Source organism: Talpa europaea (assembly GCF_964194135.1).
Source record: "Talpa europaea genome assembly, chromosome: 11".
NCBI classification, from domain to species: Eukaryota; Metazoa; Chordata; class Mammalia; order Eulipotyphla; family Talpidae; genus Talpa; species Talpa europaea.
Window position 1 is genome coordinate 80,919,866 of NC_140078.1, and position 22,098 is coordinate 80,941,963.

A 22,098-nucleotide genomic window follows, 5' to 3' on the forward strand; every position below is an offset into this window, starting at 1 on the left:
AATTACAGTACCATTTTCATAAAAATTTAACCCTTAGTATCAAGTATTCAGTGTTCACACTTCCTTAAATTTAATGAATATCTTTTTATAGTTTGGATAGGATTCAAACAAGATTCCTCATTGTGAATAATTGATATACCCCTTAAGATTCTGTACATCTCTTTTTCCTTTTTTCTGTATATCTCTTTTTCTCTCTTTCTCTTCTTGCCATTTATTTGTTGAGGGAAAAAAATATCTTTCAGGTAAAGTTTTCCCATATACTAGATTTTGGTGATTACACTGCCAAGTTTTATGGTTTTGTTTTTTAATGTTTTTATATCCCCTGTACTTTCTGAAAATTGAAAATTCTGCTAATGATCAAGGCACATATGATTTTTTTGATTTTTGTTTCTTGGGGTAGTTTGACACAAATTTTTGCGATCAGTATTATGCCTTTTTATCTAAAGGCATACAGTGCCTGTTTGTCTTTCTTTGGGATAGTTAATATTGAACAGGGGGCTCAAGTGTTATCCATCTAATCCATCCTTTATAAAGTTCCCCATCAGCTTTTCACTTCACAATTTCATCAGTCCTAGGTCCAGATTACTTTTAGAGGATCACACTGTCTATTTTGTGGTTTGGAAGATCAAGAGTGGAATCTAGGAGACAGTTAAAAGTGTTGTAGCAGTATAAGCAGAGATAATACTGGTTTAGTTTTAGATTAGGCTTAGCAACAGAGGTAAAGTGAAAAATAGGTGGATTTGAGATAAAACTAAGAGTTACATGCAACAAGAACAGTTGGTATAGAGAGCAGTCATACAGGGAGAGAAAACCTTGGATGAGGCTCCTGTGGGGTGAGCTTGAGCAACTGAACAGATAGATGGTGTTATTTACTGGGATGGGTGAAGACTCAGGTTTGGAGGTGATGTTGGTGTTAGGTTATGTGTGTCAAATTTAAGAGGTACCGGTGAGATATTCATAGGGGAGATGTCTAGTAGACAATTGAATATATAGGTCAGGGATGGTCTTAGAGATAAGCATTTGAGTGTTGTCAGTGTACAGAAATCTAAAACTATTGAGAATGGGTGAAGCCATTTAGAAAGTATGTAGTATAGAGAGGAGGCTATTCAGCATTTAGTAGTAGAATAAAGAGGAAGACACTGAGTTAGAGGGAACTGTGAGGCCAGAGGAAAGCCAAAAAGAGTATACTATTATAAGAGCAGAGTGGCGAGTGCAGACAGCTGAAATTTGTTGAAGTTTTCTGAGACACCTGTGATAAGATAACTTATAGAGATTTTTGTTTCCTAATCTCAGTTGCTAATTTATTTGTTAGATATTACTATGGTCATTGCTTGATATACAAATTTAGAAATCCAAAATCCTGTGGACATTATTTTAATTAGAATAAGGAAGAAGATAGCTTCAAGTAAAAAGAGGAAGTTTGGTATAAGAAAATATTTAATATGAAACTGTATTTTGTGCATGAAATCCATCCATGGTGTTGTGGTTTCTTCTTTTTGAATTGGTTGGTTCACCGAAGAAAATCTACACAAAATAATTTTTTTCCTATGAAACATGTTGTAAAGCTGTAAAGTCTTGGCTTGTTCTTTCTTTAACATATAGGGAGGAACAGTTCTTTGTCTTTTATATGAATTTAGAAGTAGAGAATTCAGGTTTCACAATATATATACTCTCATAAAAATGAAGTGGAAAATTTAACTAGCCATTTTAATATATCTTTCCTTTGAAGGAAAAAAGAAAAAGAATGAATTTGATTATGGTAATATCAACTTACCATTCCTTATCTGAAAACTTGGGGACAAATTGTGTTTTGTTTTTCAGAATATATCAGATTTTAGAAAAGTCACACACCATATATAAAAACTCCAGCTTAGTTTGGGGCAGCATCTTGTAATCAAACACATTAGTATTTTTGTAGTTAACTGTATGCAAATTCATAGTAAGTGAAATAAAACCAGTGAATAGCCTCGTGTTTTCATCATTTTAGCCATAAACTGAATTCAGATCAGTTCAGATTTTACCACCAAATTAATTTAAAAAGACAACACAAACTTAAAGCTGGACTTTTAGAGCTTTTCGCTTTCAGACGTGTAGATATGGGATTGTGGGTCTATAATATCTCAGTGCTTTCAGGGACCAGATATTATATGAAGGCAACAAAAGGTAAAGTCTGTCCTTCATGGGTTTCTTTCTTCTTTCCCTCTCTTTCTGCATGTCCTTACCAATACTCTCCTTTTTTATCGCCTTCTACCTTTTTTCTCCTCCTCAGCTTCTTCCTCTGTTTTCACCTCCTCCTCCACTTCCTTTGTTTATTTTTTCCCCCACTCCTCCTTTATTTCCATTTCCAGCTTTAATCACCGTCTGCCCCTCCCACTACTCTTCCCTCACCAACTCCTACATTTCCATCTCCTACTTTTTAGCTCCTCCTCCTTTTTCTCCCCTTTTCCATCTTCATCCTATAAATAACAGCTGCATCATGCTCATTTTATTAGATTTTGTCTTCTAGTACTTTTTGGTATGTTCAACCTGTTCAATTTCTACACCCAACTAGAATACTGTCGTTTTGAAACAGTTTTGTACAGAGGTGTGCCAACTTAGTCATAATTTATAGGTTGCTTTCTGTACTTACCCCCTTTTAGTTTTTTTTAGTAAATATGTATCCTAGGTGTTGTTTTTTCCCCTAATTTATTATCCAGTTCACTAATGGCCTCATGAACTGTGTCTAATCAGCTATAATGTCTATCCACTGACTTTAAATTTCAATTGTATATTTTTGCTTTTAGAACTTCTGTTTGGTTGTTTTATGAACCTGTTATTTTATTTTTTTTAAAGATTTATTTATTTATGTATACAAGAGCTAGGGTACAGGCCAGAGGTGTAGGGGGGGTGAGAGGATTCACCAGAGACAGAGTGGGGAACAGAACAGGCAGATTGAAGTACACTGCTGAGGGGAGCAGCGGGTGAGCCAGGAGAGGACTGCTGCACCATGTGGGTTGCTCCCTGGCAGGTCAGGGATCCAACTCGTGCTGCAGTGGTTGCGGATAGCTTCATAGGTTGCATATTAACCCCTTGCGCCACCAGGGAGGCCCAAAACCTGTTATTTTTTAAAAAATAATTTTCTGATTCCTGAAGCTATTTTCATGCTTGCCTAATAAAACTTCCAAATACAGATATTTGATAATTCTAGAATTTGAACTGAATCTATTACTAGTATCTATTTCTATTTATTCTTGTTCATTGTGTCTTGTTTTTTTTCTTTTTTTTATAGAGGCATGTTTTATTTATTTTAGTTTGATGGTTTGTTTATTTTTTCTAAAATTTTTTTTTTATAGAGGCATGTTATTTATTTATTTATTTGTTTGTTTATACATGCACTGGGTACAGTCAGAAGCGCGGGAGGGTGAGAGAATTCACCAGAGCCAGAGCGGGGAGCAGAGCAGGCAGAAGGACCGAAGTACACTGCTGAGGGGAGCAGCGGGCGGCAGGAGAGGTCTGCGCGCCATGTGGGACCCTCCTCCGATGGCCGGGGAGCAGCCGGGGATCGAACCAGCGCCGCAGAGGCCGCGGGCAGCTTCGCAACCCAGCGCTCAACCGCTGCGCCACCGGGGAGGCCCCCGTGTCTTGTTTCTTATGTCAAATAACCTCTGGAAAATTATTTGTACAAATGTGAAGCCGGGAGCTTTCTTCCGAGAAAATTTTGCATTTGCTTTGGCTATTGCTTGGCAGTGCTACCAGTTTGTCTACCAAATTTAAAGCCTTGAGTGTCTTGTCTTGACTGCCCAAGCAGTTGACCTTCATGAAGTGCTCTGATTTACTTTATTGCTCTATTTTGAGAAAAGTTTAAAAAAAGATAAAATATTGTAGAAGGTACAATTCACTTTAATCTGGAGAATACAGTCATTTGAGATACCAGTTTGTGGTGGGAAGGGTCTCCTGTTAGACTGCATCTTACAGGATTTTAAATTCTGTTCTTTTTGCCTCATAAGGCCTTTTGAACAAAAAATCAGATATATTGATTTTGTCCCTATCTTTTTTTAAATTATTTTATGAGATATCATTTTTTAAAAAGATTCATTTATGCATAAAAGAACTGGGGTATAGGCCAGCGGTGTGGGGGGTGAGAGGATTCACCAGAGACAGAGTGGGGAACAGAACAGGCAGACTGAAACACACTGCTGAGGGAAGCAGCGGGCGAGCCGGGAGAAGTCTGCTGCGCCATGTGGGTTGCTCCCTGGTGGGGTATTGAACTTGTGCTGCAGTGGCTGTGGCTAGCTTTATAGGCTGCGTCTCAACCCCTTGCACCACTGGGGAGGCCCATGTGAGTTATCATTTTGAAGAACTTTTTAAAAACTATTTTACCCAAAGGTTTTATGTAGTTATTTACCTTGGAAATTTTGTTTCAAATAACCTTGTGATACTTTTACTATGTTATATGTCGTCCTGGCAGTGGGCAAAGTAGACCTAAGTTCTCATTCTATTATCTAATATATTGTAATGGGTGCAGTCAAATAACAAAATAAATAACATATGTAAATAGTAAGTGCTAGGGAGAAAAATAAAATAGGGAGGTAAGGATAGATTAGTAATGTCAGGATTTAGAATGTTAGTAATTTTTGTATCTAGGGAAGTCCTAATTGAGAAAGTGACAGATGAAGGAAGACCTGAAGGAGGTATGTAAACAGTTTGTCTATGGAGGAAAAAAGCATTCTAGGCAAAGGAAACCAAGTGTGAAACCCTGATATGAGTCCATAGCAAAGAGACTGGTGGGGCTGGATTGGAAAGAAAGATGAGAACAAGTAGGAGTCAGAGAATTCTGAGCAGTGATTTGATTTTGTTCAACTCAGGATATTATGCTGAGAACAAACTCAAGTGGGGTGAAAGTGGGAAGCAGGGAGTAGAGTTAGTAAATTATAAGAGATATCCAATGATTGCTTTAGGTAATAGGGTTATAGCAAAAGAAGTCAAAGTTCCTGCCTCCTTTCAGTCTAGCTTGCAGTTCACTGATAATATTATTTCAGGAAGACATAGGTGCTAGGAAGAAATACAACTGATTAGTTCTGATACTTTGTCGTTATTAGGAAAATATTTTTAAGCCTAGAATATTTATAACAGCTATATAAGTTAGAAAACATTTTTTAGTTTGGGATTTGTGATGATGTATTAGCTTTATGACTTTTTTTATTGTCAAAAAGGATATAATCTTAACGGAAGTGGGTTAAGATTTATTCTCCCCTGCATTTTTAGATTTACCTAGTTTTCAGTTTTTGCCTATATATTTGAAGCTGTGTTACTGGGTGCATAAAAATTTAGGTTTCTTATTTTTTCCTGTTGGATTAACCCTTTTATCATTATTAAAGTATTTCTAGTAATGCTGCTTCAAGCATGCTTCTAGTAATGCTGCTTTGTTTGAAATTAGTATAGCTACACCAGCTTTCTTTTGGTTGGTGTTTGCAATGGTCTCTCTCTCTCTCTCTCTCTCTCTCTCTCTCTCTCTCTCTCTCTCTCTCTCTATTATTGTACTTTTAAATTTTATGTGACCTTATATGAAAAGTATATCTCATACAAACAGCCTTTTTAAGAAAATTAGTGTTAGTCTTTTACTTGGGATATTTAAATCATTTACATTTAAGGTAGCTACTGATATATTTTTGCCCCTTTATCTTTAATTTCTGTTTTATCCACTCTTTTATGTCTCCTCCTTTTCAGTTGATCCATTGTTTTTCTTCCATTAATTTTAGCGTATAAACATTTAGTCGTGTTTTAGTGGTTACCCTAGGACTGGGATTGGCAGACTTGCTTACACTTCACATCCAGCCACCTTCCTGTTTTGGTACATAAAATGTTACTGATACATAGTCACACACATTCATTTACCTATTGTGTATCACTGTGGTGCTACAAAGGCCTGAGTAGTTGCACAGATAGACTATATATACGTGTATGGTTTGCAAGACTTAACATGTTTACTACATGGCCCTTTATAGAAAAGAGTCGCCTGCTCCTGCCATAATGACTCTTAAATTTGATTGTGCATCACCGAGATAACTTATTACTACACAGATTGCTAGGTCCCCAACTCCAGTTTCTGATTTAGTAGATTATGCTTGGGGACAGAGACTTTGTATTTCTAACAAATTTCCAAATGATGCTCAGCTGCTGGTCTGGGGAACCCATTTCGACTACCATTGATCTCAGGGTTACAATATGCATCTTTGACTTACTGAAGTCTGAAATAAATTACTATATTACTTCCACAATAATGCTACAAATTTTGAATCATTAGCTTGCCTGTTAGAGTAACGATTTTTTTTTTAAAGATTTATTTATTTATTTATACAAGCACTGGGTACAGTCAGAAGTATGGGAGGGTGAGAGAATTCACCAGAGCCAGAGTGGGGAACAGAACAGGCAGACTGACAAAATGCACTGGTGAGGGGAGGGAACAGGCAGACTGACAAAATACACTGCTGTGGGGAGTGGTGGGTGCGGCAGGAGAGGTCAGTGAACCATGTGGGACCCTCGGTCAGTGAACCATGTGGGACCCTCGCCGGGGGCCGGGGATCGAACCAATGCTGCAGAGGCTGTGGGCAGCTTCGCAGCCCAGCGCTGAACAGCTGCGCCACCAGGGGAGGCCCAGGGTAACAATTTCATAATCTCAAACTAGCAACACTTCAAATGTCCATCAGTAGTGGAATGGATATTAATAAATTGTGGGACATTAATATACCAGAAAGCTGTAATAATGAAAAGGAATTTTCTAAATGTTATATTGAGTGAAAAGAAGCTAGATACCAGAACACGATATTATGTGATTTCTTTTAGATAAAGTTCAAAAATGGGCAAAACCAGCTGTGATGTTAGAAGTTAAGGCTAGTAAGAGGTCAGTGAAAGTATTTACAGGATGTTGATCTTTGGTCTGGAAACTGGTTACAATAATACATGTTAACTTTATGAAAATATACTGAGCTGAGCTGCATACTTATCATTTGAACACTTCATTTTATTTTGATTAAAATGTTAAAAATTTCCCTGTAGTTTGAGAATGTTAAGAGTTAATTTTATTTCATGGTAGAGACATTTACTCTTTTCAGTTCTTGTGTGTGTGTAGCAACAGAACACTTGTTTCCATGGGAACTTCTGGCTACTCAGTGTTTCAGTGCCTAGCTCTATATATTTGTATCTACTCCATGTCTCTTTGCTACAGCTTTTTTAAGTGATGGTGGCAAAAAGTTTATTTGGAATGGTATTAGTATTTTTAACAGAGCAAGCTATATAGAACATAGGTTTTAATTTATCCAAGCTGCCTCCTTACTGGTATTATGCTAAAAAAGAAAAAAAATTAACTAGAAGATGCTTTTTTTCTACAATTTGTGCTATTTCAGAAAAACACTTGCTGAAATGGAATATGGTTTTATATCAGGGTGTCTGTCTGATTCTCTTTTTCCCAATGCATAAAAGCTGTCTTAACATTTAGTACATTTTCTTAAAAATACATTTAACAGTTGAACTTGAAGTATCCCTGTGTAGGGATGATTTTATTCCAGTTGATTTGGTATTTGTAAAGGTAGGGGATGCGGAATGAAAGGGAGAAGATTCTGGCATATTGATCTGAATCCTGTGATAAAGCTGCTGCTTTGCCTCGCCCATCTTGTTTGTCGGGCTTGGCTTGTGCAGGGTCCTAGAGAAAACCATCTTCTCAGATGAGTAAAATGCATGCATCCTTTGATATGGGAGAGATTTGGGGGGTAGATGGGGGGAGAGGTAGGCTGTTTGCATTTTATATAAGGAGATGATATTAGCGTGAATCACAAACATTTTAAAAGGAGCTTTCTACAATATTTTAGAATCATTTTTGAGAACAAATTGTTCAGTTGGGTCTCTGTAGCCTAAATCAACAGCAAGTTTTAAGATTACAGAGTTAATTGTGTGCAGTAATGAGCACTGTGATATTCCATGTTTTACTGATGCAATAATAAGCACCCCAGCAGAGTGAATATTGCATAAAACCATATTTTCTATTTGTCTAATTATTTATGTGAATTAAATAAGATAAAATAAATTTAGGTTTATAAACATCTAGTGTTAAATGCCTTTGAAATTTTAATGTAGAATAAGGATTGCTGCTCTATAGAAAATTTTTTAAATATATGGAGAATTTTTACCTTTCATCTGGCAGTAGCTGCCATAAGATGATGTCACCTTGTCGCTGATTGGCTGTTACAGCACCTAGGGCAGGGAAGAGAAAGAAAAATGCCGGCACAAACCTCAGTGGTGGTTCTGTGGTTGTTTCTGTCTATTTTTGATAGAATCTTTGATTAGTATCAAATCTACTGTGTTTGGCCATGTGAACTATTGGGAGCATCCTAGGGTGAGGGTAATTAAAAGCTTTCAGAGGAATGAGGCGACTGATTTGCAAACGGATCTGTGATTGTAAGTTGCAGAATCTGGGTATAAGGAATAAGGCAGGGTGTGCTGGAAGATGCACTATGGGAGGAGCTGGCAGAAAATGCTCTTATGAGTAGCAAGAAATGAAAAATATTTTTTACTATCCTTAGAGCTAATATATTTGGTTTGATGTTTTGACTTAATGTATATAGGTAGAAAATAGATAAATATTGCAATCTGATTTTAAATAACACAGGGTTATTTTGTAGTGTTAGCTGATATGTAGATGCTTATTCAATGAAGCTTTATTTTATATCTTACAAAGTAATGATTTTATATATAGTATTATTTGATTTTTGAATCTTAGTGAAAATGGAGTAGAGATTAGTTCTCTAAAAATACATTTTTTCTAATGCTTTGTGCAGATAAAAGCTTTGATGATGAAGAATCAGTGGATGGAAATAGGCCATCATCAGCTGCTTCAGCCTTCAAGGTTCCTGCACCTAAAACACCCGGAAATCCTGTCAACAGTGCAAGGAAGCCTGGTTCAGCAGGTGGCCCTAAGGTTGGAGGTAATGTAAATTCATTTCAAATCTGATGTGCTTGTCTCATGTCCTTGATATGGCCACACATACTTAGAACTTCAGAGGAATATGTTTATTCATGACTGCAGCACTATTGCAGATCTGGAGCATCTATTGCAACATACGGAAGAATGTGCTACCTTTCGAAAATGTTTAAAATGTAGTATATTAATACTTCCTGTAAGAACATGTGTGAATTGGTGTCTTCATGAGAGTATTTATTTTTCAGATGCCATTTTTAAAGGGAGATATTAAGGGAATTTTTTTGGTTTTTGTTGTTTGCTTTTAAGGAGAGTGCAGGTTTTTCAGAATTTGGCTTTTAATTTTCAGGTATTATAGCTGTGAAGGAAATGCTGATTTATTTGATGTTTTTGCACATTCATCTAGGTAGTGAGTCTTAAATGCTCCATATTAAATGGTTGTAGATACTGAGTATTGAATCATTTCACAATAGGTAATGGGTGGTGGTCAAGTAAAATATCTCAACAATAGTTTCTGGATTAGAAATAGTAAACAGGAAAAAACAGGTCTTATACAATTATGCAGCACATAGTACATTCTCTGATTATGTTACAACTGTTCTAGCATATTGTTTATCTTAAAAAATTGATATAGGTGTTTTTTCATATACTAATTAGGAAACCTTGAGTACTTTTCAGATGCTAGCTTATGCTGGGTATTTCTGACAGAATGAATTCTGTAACAATAGGAGTAAATTTTTGTATTTTAGTTATAATTTGGGAAAACAGATTTTTCCTTATGATAACGTGAAAAATTATGGTCTTCAGGATTTTTTGTTTTTTTCTCTTTTTGTCTGTATCTTGTATCTAAGGAAGACCTAATTGAGAAAGTGACAGTAGATTTTTTTTTTTATGAGAAACAAAAATGGTAAGAAAAATAAACTGCATATTTTGACCAGGTTCTTTAAGTTGTGTCCTCTTGATCTTTCTACAGCCAAATATTTTCCAAGCCATATGATACTCTAAATATAGGAAAACTGTAATACATATTCCATTTTAACTCTCCCTAATGTGTCATACAACCAGCAAGAAAGATTTATGATATATATGTATGTGATTTAAATAAAAAGGTAAATTAAATATTTGAAATAGAAATGTCACTGGCTTTTCTGAGTATTTTGAGCAGCATATAGTACAGTATTACTTATTTTATTTTAGTAATGTAGGACTATATTCTCATCTGAGTGTTAGCTATTACATTCTCCTACAGGTTATTTTCTATTAAGCATTCTCATCTTTGGTAAAAAGTATATGACATTCTGCAGTTTCTTCCTTTTGTGACAAATAACTATCTTCAGTCATTTCTAGGAAAATTCTTTTTTCTTAATTTTGTGCTATAGATTTCTAATCTATAATTTCACGGAACTATCTTTTTGATTTAAGAGGGATTATTTTAAATACGTGGTGATATATTTAATATTTTGGTGAATCTGGTCCTGTGGTTTATAATTAGTTGTTTTCTTGTTTTACTTTCTTAGATGGAAATTGAAATTGTAGTTTATTTCTCAAAGATCCATCTGAACTTAATCAGATTAACTATTAAAATCAGCTATTATTTTTAAAAAGAATTTTTAAAAAGAGACTTTCTCATTGCCATCCCCCCATGGTTTCTGATTCTATCAGATACGAAAATATTAGGTGGCTTTCATGATTGTAATGAAATCTCATACTGATTATATCATCCATCTAGATATCAATCCTATTGATAAAAATAGGGTAAGAAAATTTACTTTCTTCCTCCTCCTCCCTTTGGCAATTGCCTATTCATTTTGCAATTAATTGTTTCTTTTCTTGCCACAACTCATTTGGATTCACTGCCCACTTTTCTATCTAAGAATGCTCTGCTAGCCAGAGGATGTGAATGTTGTTATATAAATCAATACCACTCTTAATGGTCAGTCCTTTGAAAATTTAGATTTTTTTGTTCTTGGCAGAGGCTTATTGATTTTTAAATTAGTTGTAGGAAGTTTTCTTGGAGTTTTAGAAGGTATGTTGGGACTAATGCTCGACAACTATTCAAGTATAACAATTCCTTTCATAATATTCTTGATTATTCAGCATCTGATAAAAATAATAAATGCTCAAGAATTAAAATTCAGAATAACAACCTGCAAAATACCACTACATCTAGACAAAATTAGCCAGTACATTGTCATCTACTTTCTTCTAATTTTATAATGGTGTTTCTAATTATTTTCACATATACAAATATTTTATTAGGAGGACAGAATCAACACTATTCGTTATGTAGTTTTGTAGAGCCTTTTCCTTATTTTACCCAGAGCATTTTCTCATTGTCTTAAATTATTGATTAAAAACTACTCATGGAAAATAGTATCTAGGTTGCTTTCAGTATTTTCTCCTGTTATAAACTGTGCTGTTCTTTTATATTTATATATATTGTATGTAATATATAAAATACATACATAAATTTATATATTTATATAAGAATGGTAGCACAGTTCATAATAGATATTTTATATCTATTATAAAGATATATATATCTTTTAGCATATTTCCAATCATTTCCTTGGAATAAATTTTGAAAGTTTACTAATCAAAATGTGCAGATAGTCTTTCAATTTGGTATAGTGTCCTCCAGAGTGTTATAAGCTAATTTCAGCTCTGGATAAATTGATTCTTTATTACATTGCATTGAAATCTGCCTCCTTGTAACTTCATCAGGGAAGGTGAATTATTTGCTAACATAATACTTTCAAATTGTTAAAGATTGCACTGACTCTTTTTATACCTATTCTGTGTTCCACACTATACATTTACTTTCTCAAAAGTTTTTATGGAATGATGGTGATTCAGTCTAGGAATTTTATTTGCTACTTGTAGGTTTATAATAAAAAGATATGTATTGTTGGGCCTCCCCTGGTGGCGCAGCGGTTGAGCGCTGGGCTGCAAAGCTGCCTGCAGCCTCTGCAGCGCCGGTTCGATCCCCGGCCACCGAGTGAGGGTCCCACAAGGCGCGCAGACCTCTCCTGCCGCCCGCTGCTCCCCTCAGCAGTGTACTTCGGTCCTTCTGCCTGTTCTGCTTCCTGCTCTGGCTCTGGTGAATTCGCTCACCCTCCCACGCTTCTGACTGTACCCAGTGCTTGTAAAAATAAATAAATAAATCTTTAAAAAAAAAAAAAGATATGTATTGTTGGTTCCTAGTTAAAGGAATATGGTAGGTAATATATAATATAATGCATTGTAAGTGTGTGTGTATATATATATAATGATTTATAATAGTATAAGGCAATCACAGTCCATTGAGTTTAACATATTTCTCTTCAATTAAAAATCACCAAAATCAAAATTAAATGAGCTTTCTTGGAATCCACACTGACTCTGCTTTTGAAGTCAGAAAGTTTAATTTACTTTCCCCAGAGATAGATATCAAGATTAAAGAAATGTATGCTATTTTTAGCAAAGTATCCTATTCAGTTAATTAAAAGCAATGGGATCTGTGTTTAATTTTTAGTATGTGTTACTTTTGCTTTATTATTTGATTCAGTTTCCCAGCCTGTTCTATTCATTTTATAGTTGTGACATATTATAATTGTAAGCCAAGGAAAATCAAAAGAAAGGTTACTGGTTGCTCCATACCAATATATTATTGTCATAAAAATCCCTATTATGTGGGTGTAAATATGTGATTTTTGTGCTTTACTAAATTAGAATAAGGATAAAATGAATTCTTTTAAAAAGTTCATTTTCTGAATAACATTTAGCTTCATAATAGGAATTTAAGATTTATTTATTTTTTATTTTTTATTTTTACAAGAACTGGGGTACAGGTCAGAGGCGCAGGAGGGTGAGAGAATTCACCAGAGACAGAGTGGGGAGCAGAACAGGCGGACGGACTGAAGACACTGCTGAGGGGAGCACCGGGCTGGCCAGGAATAGATCCCGCGCTGCAAAGGCTGCGGACAGCTTCGCAGCCCCACTGGGGAGGCCCCATAATAGGAATTTAAGCAAACGCATTTTCTTTGTTTTGGCTCGGTGACTTGTTACACATTTAATAAAGGTACCTGATTGTTTAAAATTCTACATCTCTGTAGTACTTTAGGTAGTAATTTTTAGAAAAACTTGTATGTTTTTACATATATCCTCTTATTTAAAACTCAAAACCTCTGAATTAAGTACTTTATCATCCCTGCATTACAAATGAGAAAACCAAAGTTGGAGAAGTTAACTCACTTGCCTAGTGTCATGGAAGTACGTGGGCAAAGCACAAAAATCAATTTGTGTACTGCCATGCACACACTAATACTGGTTAATTAAGGATTCTTGTAAATACTCTATGAGATTATAATATATAATAATGATCACTACCTCCAGCATCCATAAGTTGGTCATATTAAAGCTCAACTTGTATGGTTTCCAGCAAAATAGTATATTTGGGAATGAATAAACCTGAATATTTGCTCTATAAATAGAAAAGGTTTTCAATATTTTCTTATTGAAGTTGCCCTTTTAAAGCTTATTTTCTGATTTATAATATCCCTATCCCTGTTTTGGCTGTTAAAAAAAGTAAAAATTGAATTAAATGACATAATTGTTGTTGTTTATAATTAGTACTGGATTTTGAGGTTAGTGATTTATCACTGAGGTTGGTTTGCATTTAATCATTCAGGTGTAATTGACCAAATCAATTCTTAGAGTTTTGTTGTTCTTTCTCACTTGGTCACTCATTCAAAAAAACAAAATATTTTCTTTTTGTATTTTCACTCTAAAGTTTTGATGTTCAGTTCTTATTTCCACCTTCTCAAAATCAGTACTACTTACTCTTCTTTAGTGCATTTTGCATTTGTCTTACTTCATTTGTAAGTGATCTGAGGTTTTAAGAACGTTCAAGATAACTATTTTCCACAAGTTACATTAATATTTTTAATTATTTTCTATCATAAAGACAACAGTTTTTTTTTTTTTTTTAACAAGTAAAGATCATGAGAATTAGTATACATTTGTTTCTCAGTATCTATGGGGGATTAGTTTCTAGACCCTTGAGGATACCAAAATCCACAGATGTTCAGGTTCCTTACAGTAATTGGCATAGTATATATATAACCTCTGCACAATCATCTCTCCATTAAAATTATTACCTAATACAGTGTAAATGCTTTGTCAATAGATGTTATATTGTATTGTTTTGGGAATAAGACAAGAAAAAGCTTCTACATGTTCAGTACAAACACAACCATCATAGGCCTGACCATATAGTACATGTTTTCATTCCCCATCTAGTTGAGTCTGTGGATCATAACCTGCAGGTACCGAGGGCCTACTGGGTATTTAATAAACCAAATATCACAGAATTTGTTGCTTAATCTGGAACCTGATTTTTAGCTGATAAAATCTCAGTTTTTTGTTTTGAACTTATTTAAAGTCAAGTAACTTTTGTATGTTTTATTTTGTTTTCTTCCTTTCTTCCCCTAATGACAGGGAAAGATACTAAGCCCAGAAGACTTTGCTCTGAATAGGTCTTTTTTTTTTTTTTTTTTAAAGAGGCACGTATTTTATTTATTTATTTGTTTGTTTGTTTGTTTGTTTGTTTTTGTTTATACATGCACTGGGTACAGTCAGAAGCGCGGGAGGGTGAGAGAATTCACCAGAGCCAGAGCGGGGAGCTGCTCTGAATAGGTCTTAAAGAGGATCTGACCCAGATTCAGATGAAGAGATTGAGTGAGCCTCACATAGTTAAATGATATATCCAAGATCAGGCAGTTCATTATTAGTAGACATGAAACAAGTACCCAGTGCTTGAGCCATTATCAAGGACTTCTTTGTGGGTCATCTCCAAATATTGTATGTGATACTTTTACTGCATATAGCAGTACTATTATTGACATTTGGAATTTAGGGGTTGACCAATCTACCATTCTGTCTTAAGTTACTATGAACCCCATATTATTGTCTATCCATCATGTGATGCCCTGGTATCACCTTTGGGTTTGAGGTAAATATGATTTGAGTAATTAACAGATTATTTATTACAAGTACAAATCAGTAAGTTGCTTAATTACTTAGCCTGTATAAGAATATTGTGTTTTACTATAGTTCTTTGACCTCCATTTTGTTTTTCGTCTTATGCAAAACCTAAAGTGATCAATTTCATTGTATAGGGTTTATTTTTTAAAGCACTTATAAATAATGTTTGATAGCTGGGAGAAGACAATAGAAATATCCTGTCTGCAATAAGAAGCTCTATAATTCAGTCCCAACGTTATGCAACAAGTGTTATTAAGTATATTCGTATATACTCATCAACTAGATTTATTAACTTGAACTTTATGTAGATATATTCCCGCACATACTCTATCCTTTAATTACAACCCTTAGACATGATATTTCAGCCATAAATACTTAATATGCACCTTAAAACTTAAAGACATACTCCAGAGGCCTTGCCGGTGGTGCAAGGGGTTAAGTCTCAGCACTGTGAAGCTATCTGCAGCCACAGCGGCAACCCTTCCATCCCTGGCCAGGGAGCTAACTCACATGGCGCAGCAGACTTCTCCTTTCTCACTCACTGCTCCCCTCAGCAGTGTATTTCAATCAGTCCACCTGTTCTGCTCCCCACTCTGTCTCTGGTGAATCCTTTCAAGCCCTGCTAACCCATACCCTGGCCTGCATCCCAGTTCTTGTATGCATAAGTAAATAAACCTTTAAAAAAAAAGACACTCTTCATTGTATAATGCCATTGTCATACGGAAGAAAATTCCACAGTAGTCTGTGATACACTCTCCTTACCAATTCTTATATTCGTGACATTGACCTACTTTGGAGTCTAAGCCAGCTAGGTGTCTTTTAGGTTTTCCCATGTTCTGGATTTTTCTGGTTTCTTTGTGATGTTCTTAATTTGTTCATCTAACTCTTTAATATTCTGTAAATTTATTCTTAGATGATATACTCACCTTTTCAACACTTCCATTCTACATTTAAACTTCTTCACATGTCTTTAGAATATTTTTTATAGCAAGTGATGCTATAAGGCCAGGAAAAATTTACTGTTTCTTAGTTCAAGGATGCCCTCTTTTGTTGGTATTGTAAAATGCAGCTTTTTCACCAAATGAACATTGGGGACTTTCTGCTTTTGAATCTATAATAACATCTTGTTTCAACAGAGCCTTTCTCTTTGCTTCCTTTCCTTATTCACCAGGCTTTGAAGGGTTACCTCGCCCTTTTGAGTTCTGCTAACCCCTGGTCCTGAGGGCAAATTCCGTTCATGATGTCTGTGTTTCACCGCTAGTAAGATTCTTTTCTGTACAATTTTCTCTGATTTTTCTCTCCATTGAGGACTCTGTGGTTGACATTACTGACCTTGGATGTTACTATTTCCTCATTTACTTGAAAATTGAAGTTTGAAGTATTGTCTCTTATTTTGTACTTCAGGTATATACTTTGGGTATATTATATTTGCTCTTCTTTTTAGTCTTGTTTTTGGAGTGTTTAGTTGAATATTTGAAATTAATTTAGAAGCCTGCATTTTCCCATGTGAATCAGAATGTCTAATGTAATTTTAATATTTGGTAAGGAAATGGCCTTTTTTAATATAGATAACCCATTATCTCAGCATTTTGTGAAGTTTAAGAAATTATTATTGAATAATTTATACTTTCTCCATTGATCTGAATCAACTCCTTTGTTATTTATCAAAGTTTCATGTTTTATGAGTCTATTTCTGAACTTTGCATTTTGCTTATTTCATCAGTATAGTCCTACAATGACTTTTGATTGTCATAATTAGTTGTGTTTGTTTGGTATGGTTTATTCCTAGATACCTCAAAATATTTATTACTATTGAATATAGCATATTTTTAAATTAAGATTTCTTTTTTTATGATTTATTTATTTATATAAGCACTGGGTACAGTCAGAAGCACGGGAGGGTGAGAGAATTCACCAAAGCCAGAGCGGGGAGCAGAACAGACACAGACTGATGAAATACACTGCTGAGGGGAGCAGCAGGCACGGCAGGAGAGGTCTGCTGTGCCATGTGGGACCCTCGCCAGTGGCGAGGGATCGAACCGGCGCTGCAGAGGCTGCGGGCAGCTTCACAGTCCAGCGTTCAACTGCTGTGCCACCGGGGAGACCCTAAATTAAGATTTCTTTGTTGATGATGCTTAGAAATGAAATTGGTTTTTGTATTTTGATTTTCTAGTCACCTTGCTAAAGTTTAATTTTTTTTTTAATTTTAATTTTTTATTTTAATTTTTATTTTTTTTGATGGGACCCTCGCCGGCGCTTGGGAACAAACCGGCACTGCAGAGGCTGCGGGCAGCCTGGCAGCCCAGCGCTCAACCACTGTGCCACCAGGGGAGGCCCTAAAATTTAATTTTTAAATGAATTTGCTATATTTGTCTTTTATATCTACACCAGCATTTTGCAAACTACAGCCAATAGACAAAATCTGCCTCTGCTATCTGTTTTTTTTTTTTTTAAGTAAAAATGTATTGGATGGAGCTACACCCATTCATTTGTGAAGATTTGAGGCCATATAGCCAGCTCATTAAGCCTTAAAATACTTGTTACCTGGTCCTTCACAAAAAAGTTTGCCCAACTCCTATTTAGACTGATAACATCTTTTGTTTTCTTTCAGTGCTTTTCATTTTTTCTACTTGTATTCTCAAAAAATAGTTTTGTAGGTACACAATTTTAGATTGATAATATTTTCTTTCTAAACTTGAAAGATATTAATATACTCTGTCTCAGCTGTTGCCTTTGAGAAGTCTTTTCTTCTCTAGATGATTTCTTCCTCTTTGATGGCTATATCTTTGTCTTTGGTGTTAGCAGTTACACCGCAGTACTAGATGTGGATTTCTTTTTATCCACATGTATGTGGTGAGTCTATAGATTCCTGGTTTTCTTGAGTCTAGCAAGTTCACAACAATTATCTTTTTAACTATTAAGTTTCTTTCATTCTCTCCATTATATATTTGAGGCACCCAATTATATATGTATATACACATATACATATATATATATATATACACCTATATACTTATATAGGGGTATGTATATATATTCTTATGCTATCTTCATATCTCTTCTGTATTTCCATTTTCCCATTTCTCTTTGTCAAAAGGGCAAGTTTATTATAGAAAGGGAAGGGAAGTAAAGGATACTTGAGCAGACACATGTGGGCAGAAAGAGCAGCCCCTGAAAGGGACAGGTTTGTTATAAGAGATACCTGGGCCTCCCTGGTGGTTCAGGGGTTAAAGACAACGCTGTTGAGCTATCTCTCTTCATAGCGCTCTTCAAATTCTCTGGTAGTGTTAGTGAATTCTCTTTAAAAAGTATTGATTTCATGTGAAATCTCCTTTGGTTCACACCGTATTTATCCCTACATTGTTTCTCCATCTTTTAGTTTCCTCTTTAGTGCTGTTCTTTTCATTGTAGCATGAGAATATTCTGCCCCTTTGCACTTCTGACATTGTCCTTGCTTTTATATCTGAAACATACTGCTTTTCCCTTTGCCTTATTCACTTTTGTATATAGCACTTCATCTTAATAATAGTTTAATACTAAATATAGTGGAGTTTTCTCTTCATATTTAAACCTCTTAAGGTAATATTTGTGAATTTCTGATTTCTGCCTATTCTAGCCAGCCTAACATTCTGGAAACAGTAATGTCTCCTGAATGACAGTCTTCTCTAATCCTCCCTGCCACTGGATAATCAAAGCATTATGATTTGAGTGAATTGTAACTTTCAAAGTTGACATATGTCCTTAGTTAGAGACTCATTTCTCTGACGGTATTTGGGATTTATTCAGATGTTCTGCATTCCCTTGAAGGTCCTTGATGTGTTTGTGACAAATGAATTACTCTGTTGGAGCTAACATTCTATATATGATACCTTTTGTAGATTGCATACACACTATATTAACTCTTCATAGTGATCTCCACTACACTTTTCCATTCCTCTGTTAAACTTTGTCTTCCACATCTTGACACGTTGAAGTTGTTAACTAACTCCCCCAGTTGAGATGTGTGCTTTCCAAGAGTCAGTTGTTTGCTTTCAAAATGACCTAATGATTGCTCTTGTTATGTTAATTTGCAGTAAAAATTTATTATTATGAGAAGAAAGTTGTTCATGAAAATTGTTGATAAGATTTAATTTGAAGAGATATGAACACTCCTATTTCCATTGCAGCACAATTTACAGTAGTCAAGTTGTGGAACAACCTAAGTTGCTCAATGACAGATGTGTAGATAAAGAAGATGTAGTGTAGATATACACACACAATGGACTACTACTTAGCTATAAAAAGAGATGAAATCTTAACATTTGCAGCAACATGGATGGAACTGGAGGGAATTATGCTAAATGAAATAAGTCAGAAGGAGAAAGGTAAATACTGGTTGATGGTACTCATATATGGAATATAAAGAAACAAAACAAAGGAGCAGACAAAATTAAACTAAAACAAACCCTAGAAATATGGTCACAGAATTGAGGCTACCGGAGTGGGCCAAAGAGGGATGGGAAACACGTGGGTCCATTGGACTATGGTTGAGGGACTCTGGGTGCTTGGGTGGTAGATGTGGTGTAGTCACATGCAGCTGAAGAAGTGTGCACCTACCCCTTTAAATCATATGCAATGCTGTAAATTAATGATACCTTAATGAAAATAATGTTATAGGGGGAAATAATTAGCAAGTTAAGTCTGGGAGATAAAAACTGTTGAATGTTTAGAAACTGTTTTACAATGACAGGTCCCCCAAAAATTGATGTTCAGTGTCCTGAGCAAGACAATTGTGGAAAATTGGAAAGAAATTGTAAAAATCTAGACTTAGTAGTCAAAAATAATATTATTTGTAAATGAATGTAGAATGCTATAAGGTGTTAAGAATATATAGTTATGGACGTGTGGGTGATGTGGCTGCAACATCTGTCACCCCACTGGTCACCAGGGTCGATTTGGCCTGTTTGGCTGAGTAAGTGGGTATTCCCTTCACCCCTCACTACTACTTGCGGGCTCCCCTACAATAGAGACTTCTTCAGTCAAGGTTATATGAGTATATGAGCTGCGCTTCCTGCTAGAACCCCCAAAGAAGCTCTCAAGAATATACAATTAGATATTTTATTTTTTGGTTTGTTTTTATAACTGATTACTTTCAGTTAGTTACTAGGACTGATTGTGGGGATTGGTTGAGAATACTTTTGTTTTATTGAATTTTTTTAACTATCTGGGGAATAATTGTTACTTATTTACTCTTATAATTGAATTTCTTATAGTAAACTCAGATTCATTTCTCTTTATTAAATTGTCCTTGCTTTTAATTTATAGTTTATATTACCCTGCAACTTGATATTATGCTGTTCTGTGGTTCATCTTTTATTGCTGTTAAAATTCACAAAGGTGTTTTGTTTTGTTTTTTGAGATGAGCTTCTTATGTACCTTTGGAAATCCTGAGTTTTTTTTTATTAATAGCATGGTAGGGCCTCCCTGGTGGCGCAGGTGGTTGAACGCAGCGCTGTGAAGCTGTCCGTAGCCTCTGCAGTGCCGGTTTGATCCCTGCTGGCCTCAGAGCAACCCACATGGCAAGCAGACCTCTCCTGTCTCACCCGCTGCTCCCCTCAGCAGTGTATTTCGTCAGTCTGCCTGTTCTGTTCCCCACTCTGTCTCCGGTGAATCCTTTCACCCTCCCACACATCTGGCCTGTACCCCGGTTCTTGTATGAATAAAATAAATCTTTAAAAAAAAATAGCATGGTGTTTGTTAATTTTTTAAATCTAGTTTTTCAGTCCTAATATTTCTGTTGGTAGATGACAAAACAAAATTGTGGAGATAGTTTTAATTTAATTTTTTAATTGGAGAAGTTTTTAAGTTAATTTTCCTTTGGGATACAAATGTTGTATAGTTGAAATCCATTTCATGTGTTGAAATCTTACCATGGAGAAATAAATATATAATGTAGAGTTAGAAAGTAAGTACTTCCTGTAATTAGCCAGGGTTGTCAGGAGACAGAAACCACAAGTTACTTTTACAGAGAGAAATTAATAAAGAATTGTTAAGTGGGTATTGATGCCTTAAGAGTGCAAAGAAAGAACTGTGAAGTGTCATGGCAGTAGTGAACAGCTCCTACCTCCAGAGCTGGCAAAACTAAATGGGCTAACAGTATTAAAACTAAGAGAGTTAGAGGAGGGTCCCTGCAAAGCCTGGAAGCAGATTTGTGATGAGGGGACACCAGCTGACTGGTATCTCTGAGTGCAGTGAACTGGTTCAGGAAATGATAGAAAAACTGCAGGCTGGAGCCCTGGAACCAGGCGCTGCTACTAAAATAAGTAGTCTGGGCCTCCCCGGTGGCGCAGCGGTTGAGCGCTGGGTTGCAAAGCTGCCCGCAGCCTCTGCGGCGCCGGTTCAATCCCCGGCTGCTCCCCGGCCACCGGAGGAGGGTCCCACATGGTGCGCAGACCTCTCCTGCCACCCGCTGCTCCCCTCAGCAGTGTCCTTCGGTCCTTCTGCCTGCTCTGCTCCCCGCTCTGGCTCTGGTGAATTCTCTCACCCTCCCGCGCTTCTGACTGTACCCAGTGCATGTACAAACAAAAACAAAACAAACAAACCAGCAAACAAATAAATAAAGCATGCCTCTATTAAAAAAAAAAAAATAAGTAGTCTGCCAGAGTTGCTGGGGTTTTAGTAAGAGCAGGAAGCGCCATTCAGGATGGAGCAGATTCCTTCTTTGTTCAGCTTCCAGCCTCTCTACAGCATTCTCTCCAGTTTAATAGGAAACTGTTAGAATCAGCAAGAAAAAAAAAAATGGTTGCTCATTCCAATGGTTGCTCAGCCCAGCATCACAAAATATGAGGGTAGATTTGGAGTTGAAGGAAAATATATAGCTTCATTACTGGCTCTGAAATAACTATGACGTAGTAAGCTTTCTTTTTTACTGTGTAATGAAAGATTATTTGTATATTTTAATTCAAGCCTCTCATTTTTCTCACATTCTTTCCTTACCACTGCAACATATATAAAGTCTCTGCGTCACTTATTTGTGTCATTTATTAACATTTAGTGTCATTTAAAATTGCTGGTCAGCTTTGTTTTTGCTTTCACTTATATTTCTTGTGTCCTTGCTATTGCTGTTGACTCTGTTGTTAGGATTT

The 22,098-nt window shown here is 35.8% G+C and overlaps 1 protein-coding gene across 29 annotated transcripts in view; it reads left to right on the forward strand.

Annotated features, from left to right (window-relative positions):
* Nucleotides 1-22,098, forward strand: part of CLASP2 (cytoplasmic linker associated protein 2) — a gene marked incomplete at both ends in the record, with an annotated part of 141,077 nt that overhangs the window by 44,193 nt on the left and 74,786 nt on the right. For 15 of the 29 annotated variants that reach the window (XM_084248203.1, XM_084248207.1, XM_084248183.1 and 12 more), the window contains one exon: nt 8,811-8,957. In XM_084248203.1, the coding sequence (XP_084104329.1) occupies nt 8,811-8,957 (147 nt within the window). Of the gene's footprint in view, nt 1-8,396; nt 8,431-8,810; nt 8,958-22,098 lie in introns of those variants that run through there. The other 14 variants (XM_084248190.1, XM_084248195.1, XM_084248188.1 and 11 more) reach the window with 1 other exon arrangement.